We start from the raw sequence: 7,229 nt of genomic DNA, 5'->3' as shown, positions 1-7,229 counted from the left end.
CCCTCACACATGTGGTCGGATGATCTTTGACACGGGTGCCAAGACCACACAATGAAGAAAGGACAGTGTTTTCCATAAATGGTGCTGAGGAACTTGGATATCGACCTACAAAAGAATGAAGCAAGACCCTTACCTCACACCAAATATAAACATTAACTCGACATGAATGGAAGACCTACACAGGCCCTAAAACTATAAAGCTCCCAGAAGAAAACAGAGGGGAAAGCTTTACGACATTGCATTTGGTAATACTTTCTCAGAGATGGCACCAAAAGCATAGGCAATAAAAGCAAAAATATACAACATGGGACAACATCAAACAATAACTGGGCATCAAAGGAAACAACAGAGTGAAAAGGCAACATACAGAATGGAAGAAAATATTTGCAAATCATATATCTGATAACGGGTTAATATCCAGACTATATAAAGAAACCCCACAACTCAGTGACAAAAGCAACCCATCCCGATGAAAAAAATGGGCAAAGGACTTGAATATACAGGTTTCCAAAGAAGATACACAAATGGTCAATGAGCTTATGGAAAGATGCTCAACATCATCAATCGCTAGACAAATCCAAATAGAAACTATGATATCCTACTTCGTGGCTACGAGGACGGCCACTATTGAAAAAGAAGAAAAACACACCAAAGAACACAGTCACAAGAGCTGGCACGGATGTGGAAAAATGGGAGCCCTCATGCCCTGCTGGTGGAACGTACGATGGGGCAGTCACGTTGGGAAACAGTATGGAGGTTACTAAAAAAATTAAATCCCTACTGGGGATGGAGCCTGCAACCCAGGCATGCTCCGTGACCTTGGCCAGGAATCGAACCGTGACCTCCAGATTCATAGGTCGATGCTCAACCACTAAGCCAGGCCGGCTGGGCTCACTGTAATTCATTTAAATGCCAATGGCTGTGTGGCACCAGCTGCGCCATCCTGGAGAGCCCAGCATGGGTGGTATTTGGCCTGGCAGCGGAGAAGGTCCTGGGAAAGGAGATGAACAGGAAGGAAGAGGCCGAGTCTGAGCCAAAACCTAGAGATGGTGAGAGGACCCACCATGGGGGGCCGAGGGGGTTAGAGACGTGGCAGGGGCAAGAGACAGGAGATGCTCCAGGGAGGAGCATCTGTCAAGTGCTGCTGGCAAGCCACCGAAGGTACCTCCTCAGCCTGACCTCTGAGCTTGGCGACTCAGAGGAACTATTTTCCACCTCAAAGGGCCGGCTTCCTCCTCCGCTGCTGGAAGGTTACCTGAGCTGGCTTCCCTCCTCCCGCAAGCGCCTCACTCACCGGGACACAGGCCATCCCTCGCTGCCTCCTCCGCCCTCCAGGGCTCCTCGCCTTGCTCCAGGAAGGCAATCACATCAGGCTTGGAAATGGCGAGATCTGGACGTGAGAAAAGACACGACGCCCGGTGATGGTGCGGCCCCAGAGCTCAGGCCCAGGACCTGGTCATCCAGGATGAGAGGCCATAGCAGGAAGGGACAGGGGACGACCTGACAGTCACCCGAGGCCTGGCGACAACGTAGCTTCAGCCCAGGGAGCTGCCCTTTAACCCCTCACACTGACAAGGCAGGAACTCCTCCACCCACGGGTACCCTCCGACCTACCGGACGAGGCGCCCTTACCCAGCGAGCGCAGGTGGCTGTAGGTCTCCAACATCACGTCCCTGTACAGATCCCTCTGAGCAGGCGCCAGCCGCTCCCATTCTTCCCGGGAGAAGACGACGGCCACATCCCTGAACAGGTCTGACCCCTGCAACAACGGGCAGAGCGAGCGCAGGTGAACCTCGCGGGAACCTCTCTCGGTGGGAGGAGAGGAGGTGGAGGGAGTCTTTGCAGGAAAAGGCTGCAGCTGGGGCCTCTGAAGTGAGCCGATGACGGGAGAACATGGGTGTGAGTTCAATGTTCTTTTTTTAAAAAAACAATTTTCTTTTTTGTGTTTTTAAAAAATATGTATTTTTATTGATTTCAGAGAGGAAGGGAGAGAGAGAGATAGAAACATCAATGATGAGAGAGAATCATGGATCAGCTGCCTCCTGCACGCCCCTACTGGGGATCAAGCCCGCAACCTGGGCATGTGCCCTTGACCAGAATGGAACCCAGAACCCTTCAGTCCAGGCCATGCTCTATCCACCGAGCCACACCAGAGAGGGCCTAATACGTTTGTTTTGTTTTTTTTTAAAGAATAGTTTTGAATCCTAACCGGTTTGCCTCAGTGGATCAAGTGTCGGCCTGTGGACTGAAGGGTCCCGGGTTCAATTCTAGTCAAGGGCATGTACCTTGGTTGCGGGCACCTCCCCAGTAGGGAGTGTGCAGGAGGCAGCTGAATCGATGTTTCTCTCTCATCGATGTTTCTAACTCTCTATTCCTCTCCCTTCCTCTCTATAAAAAATAACATATATTTTTAAAAGTTTTGATATTTAGAGAGAGAGGAAGGGAGAGGGAGTAAGAGATGTGTCAGTTGGCTTTCTCCTGCCCACCCCCTACTGGAGATCAAGCCTGCAACCCGGGCAAGTGCCCTTGACCGGAATGGAACCCAGGACCCTTCAGTTTGGAGGCTGACGCTCTACCTACTGAGCAACACCAGCCAGGGCTTAAATGTTCTTGGACATTCTTTTTTACACACTCACCAAAGCTCTGTTACACAGATACGGGGTGAAAATTAAAATCCAACTGCGTGGAGTGTTCCCAACGGTGACTTACTCTGAGCCTGGCACATACTAAATTCTCCAGGGGAGACCCAGAACTTCTACTTCGATGGAGTCAAAGAAAAATAAGCCCAAACCAAGAATTTTTTGCTAGAAGAGGGAACCGGGAGAGGACACAGGCTACCCAGTCTTTTCACTCCTGAGAACAGGAAGCTCTGAGCACCGGAGTCTCTGGGACGGAGCCCAGGTGCGAGGAAACGCTGGGACCAGGAAAGCGAGTGTTTATAAGGATCTAGAAACTCACCATGGACATTACGTCTGGAATGTCATGGGCTGAGGGGTCCTCCTCTCGGCGAAGGCCAGAGTCCTGAGGGGGCAGAGCTGGGGAAGGAAACAGCGAACACGAGAGACCAGGCTTGCCTGGCAGCTCCCAGGACACCATGGTTACAAGTCCCCATCCCGTTCACCTCCACCTCCCGACCAATCAGAGGGAGACGGGACAAACTGGGGCCCTCACCCAACTCCACGAGACGCCCAGCTTCCTGCGAGGACACAGGGACCCAGTGGCCTTTCTCTCCCGTTTCCCCGAAACAGCCCGAGAACGTCACTGGTGCAAATCCGAGATGGGGATGCTCAGACCTGGCCCAGTGACTAAGATCATGTGGCATCCCACAGACAAAGAAGCCTGACCTCAGGCCAGAGGAAGCCCAGAGAGCCGGCCTGATCCGGATCCGCCCAGCCAAGAATCAAGTCTTCCCTAAACCAGACCATCCGACTCTCATGCTCACAATGGAACACCTTCAGAAGTCTCGTGGGCACTTTCCCCAACTTCCAAGTTCACTAAGAGTCCACAGCCCTACTGAAGGCCCGGTGGACACCACTCCATGGGCCCTACCTTGAGTCCACAGATGGAGTGTGGGTCCGGGGGGTCAGTTAGATGAAGCAGATCCCATCCTCCATGATCAACACATACAGAGGCCGCTGCACAGACATCACAGCGTGAGAAGCTGTGTGCACACAAACAGCTGCTGGAAAACAGAACTGAAAATTAGCACAGAACAGGTCACAAGCAAGCAAGTGGTCGGGTCAATCTGGGCCCAGCCAGATGGTCGATGCCCACAGACAATTGTCGGGAGCGGCTCTAGGGTCAAGCCTGGGGCTGACCTGTGGCAGGGCCATGAACAAGTCCCAGCCAGGAGGGCAGAGCTCTCCAAGCATCGTGGTCGGCAAACTGCGGCTCGTGGGCCACATGCGGCTCTTTGGCCCCTTGAGTGTGGCTCTTCCTAAGCCTTAGGAGCACCCTAATTAAGTTAATAACAACATACCTACCTATATAGTTTAAGTTTAAAAAATTTGGCTCTCAAAAGAAATTTCCATCGTTGTACTGTTGATATTTGGCTCTGTGGACTAATGAGTTTGCCGACCACTGGCCTAGCATAACTAAGCCTGACCTTGTAGCCCTCCCTAATTCCTTCCTTCCAAACCTAAGTGATGCCAAGACAAGAACATTTGTATACATGTTAATCTGCCCTTGTTCTTTTTAATCAGACTGTAAAATAAAGCATCAGCTTGAAGGTTGGGCCTTTTGTGTCCTCATCCAGGCATGGGAGAGCCACCAAGCCCCAGCTGTATTCTCTTTGTCTTTTCTTCAATCCTTCACCGTCCCTCCTCAGACTCACCCTTGGCCGTGCTGGCCATGGCACAACAATGAATGACATCCACAAATGGACCCTTTGTACAACCTAAGAACATTCAGCAAAATAAGTCAAACCCACCCCCCTACGGACACATGGGGGGAGGGGGGGGTAAAAATCTTAAAAAGAGCCGAAACCGGTTTGGCTCAGTGGATAGAGCGTCGGCCTGCGGACTGAAAGGTCCCAGGTTCGATTCCGGTCGAGGGCATGTACCTGGGTTGTGGGCACATCCCCAGTGGGAGATGTGCAGGAGGCAGCTGATCAATGTTTCTCTCTCATCGATGTTTCTAACTCTCTATCCCTCTCCCTTCCTCTCTGTAAAAAATGAATAAAATATATTTTTAAAAAAATCTTAAAAAGAAATTGGAATAGAAGACATCCAAGTGTTAAGAGTGACCTCACTTAACTACTTCTTGAGCTGTTTATAAAGGAGTTTAGGACAGGGCCCGGCACATGACTAATATTTTTTTCTTCTTCACAAATATTTCATTGCAAGTAATGCGTAGATGAGATAATTATGAATGTTCCTGGGTATGGTGTAACGGGAATTTTTCCTTCCTCTGAGCACCGTTTTAGCATAATATGTCATATTTTATTGCATGAATGGCCCCGGATTTCCTCAACCCTTTCCCCACTGTTGGTCACAGATTTTGAACAAAATCATCTAAAATGTCCCCAAGGATTAAGTCTCTGCTTCTAAATCTTTTGGGGCCTTGCAACTCTTGGTGAATGTCATGGAACAAGATTTCAGCCTAGATTTAAAAAAAAAAGAAAAGGGCATGCGTCAGAATCCATGCAAAACACCCACAAGCAATTTCAGGGGGTGGGGATCCCTCCACACCCACCCTAGGGGTCTGGTGCCCCGGGTGATGAGCTGTGACGCAGAAAGGGAACGCCGGCCGGGGGAGCGTCGCGGGGGCCGATGGGAAATGTAGTCCAGAGCCCGGGAAGCCGCAGACCGATGCTGAGGCGAGACGCTCCGGTTCCCCCCAGGCCCAAGACCAGCCCGGCCGCGGCGCCCGCTCTCGCACGGGCCCCGGAGCGCGCGGGAAACTCCGGATCCCCTCACCTGCCGCCTTCTCGGGTCCGAGTGCCACCGAGACCGCGCCCCCTCGCGTCGTCCCAGGTGAGCTTTCTTGTCGGTACCGGCGAACTCGTCGCCTGGAGCCGGAAGATGGCGCAGACGCACAAAGCCGCGCCGATGCGGCGTAGCGATTGGGCCGGCGCCGCAGTGTATTCTGGGAAACGTAGTCTCCTGGCTGTAAAGATTGCCGCGCGCCGCGAGGCCCGGTCTCGCGATGCTTCGCAGTGGGCGGTACCCGTGTGCGCCCGTCGGGGGAACCCGACGGAGTGCGTTCTGCGGTGGGAGTTGCTGTGTGAGAGCCGGTGCGTGGAGCGTGCTGTGTGCGTGAGATCGCCTCTCTGATTGCGGGTGCGAGTGTGAGAGGGGCCGTGACCACGGGTACGGCGCTGCTTGTGATGGTGTACGTCGTGTTTGGTTCCGACCCGGCGGTTGATTGGGACCGTTCGACGGTTGTGTGTGACGAGTAAAAGAACGTTTGGGCGTTTCCGTGGGGCAGCCATGACCCCCCGAAGGGAGGGAGGAAAAAGGCCCAAGGAGTTTGTCTGATAACCGATTGTAAACATTGGATCTGTGTTGGAATAAATGTCGATCATGGGGATGCCAGATCGGCAGAAACGTTTTACACGAGACGTCGAGGAGTTTTCTGTTATGGGGTGACCTCTCGGCCGAGTCCCCTAACGCCCCCGGCAGCTCACGTCTGCGTGGAAGCGAGGGGAGGGAGCCCTGGATCTGCACATCCCGACCGGCGTGGTCCCTGTGGCCGGGTGTCCCCGGATCCTGGATGCTCTGGCCCCGTGATGCCTGGTCTCCCCCTGTGGCCGGGTGCCCCCGGGTCCTGGATGCTTCGGCCCCGTGATGCTTGGTCTCTCCCTGTGGCCGGGTGCTTCTGGGTCCTGGATGTGCATCAAGCCCCGTGATGCCTGGTCCCTCCCTGTGGCCGGGTGTCCCCTGGTCCTGGATGTGCATCAGGCCCCATGATGATGCCTGGTCCCTCCCAGGACCAGGTGGCGGCTTGTCCTGGAGCCACGCGCCGGGTCCCCCGTGGAAATAGACACGCTGTGGATGGTTATCTGGAGCCAGAAGGGGAAGTGCTCACGCAGCACCCGGGACCCGTGCAGATGCAGGACAAAGGACCCTCGCTCTGTCTGTCTGTCTGATGGTGGCAGCTTGAAGGGGAAAGACAGTGGGAAAAAGCACCAGGGGGGAGTCCCCGCTTCCAGCGCTGCGGTGTCACTGGCCAGAAGTTGCTCTAAACAAAAAACCAGGTAATGGGGTCCAGCCGCCCTGGCTCAGGGGTTGAGTGTCCACCTAGGAACCAGGAGGTCACGGGTTCGATTCCGCATCAGGGCACCTGCCCGGGTGGTGGGCTCCATCCCCACTGCGGGGCGTGCAGGAGGCCACCGATCCATGATTCCTTCATTGATGTTTCTGTCTTTCCTCTCCCTTTCTCTCTGACATCAATAAAAATGTATTTTTAAAAAACTATAATAATGTGTAAGGAACTAGTCTGTGCGGACGCTGGGCAGCGCTGATCCCCGAGAGGAGGGGAATGCAGAGCTGCAGTGGCTTTCTCTCGGGAGGCATATTCCAGACCTCAAGCCGCTGACACCAGCGACACAGTTTGGGGAGCCTGCGGTGCCAGGGATTGGGGGGCAGAGCGGGGACCAGGCCGGTGCCTGTGGCTGGAGGGCGCGCTGCCTCCGCGCTGGGCGGTGGGTGAACCTTCAGAGCAGAAGACGTGACGTCACAGAGGCCCCCTGGAAACAGCCATGAGGCTGACCTCTGGGCTGGGACCTG

The 7,229-nt window shown here is 53.9% G+C and overlaps 1 protein-coding gene across 2 annotated transcripts in view; it reads right to left on the bottom strand.

Moving 5' to 3' along the window:
• The window catches only part of ZNF582 (zinc finger protein 582), an 8,281-nt gene extending 2,357 nt beyond the window's left edge, over nucleotides 1-5,924 (bottom strand). The window contains exons 1-5 of one of the 2 annotated variants that reach the window (XM_015563252.1): nucleotides 5,418-5,924; nucleotides 3,550-3,682; nucleotides 2,959-3,035; nucleotides 1,633-1,759; nucleotides 1,295-1,390 (exon numbers count right to left, since the gene is read on the bottom strand). In XM_015563252.1, the coding sequence (XP_015418738.1) occupies nucleotides 1,295-1,390; nucleotides 1,633-1,759; nucleotides 2,959-2,967 (232 nt within the window). In that variant the 5' untranslated portion in view covers nucleotides 2,968-3,035; nucleotides 3,550-3,682; nucleotides 5,418-5,924. The remainder of the gene's footprint in view (nucleotides 1-1,294; nucleotides 1,391-1,632; nucleotides 1,760-2,958; nucleotides 3,036-3,549; nucleotides 3,683-5,417) is intronic. The other variant, XM_015563253.1, reaches the window with a different exon arrangement.
• Nucleotides 5,925-7,229: the final 1,305 nt, after the last annotated feature.

The sequence above is a fragment of the Myotis davidii genome, unplaced genomic scaffold (genome assembly GCF_000327345.1).
Source record: "Myotis davidii unplaced genomic scaffold, ASM32734v1 scaffold1199, whole genome shotgun sequence".
Classification (NCBI taxonomy): Eukaryota; Metazoa; Chordata; class Mammalia; order Chiroptera; family Vespertilionidae; genus Myotis; species Myotis davidii.
This window is presented reverse-complemented; position numbering and strand designations above follow the sequence as displayed.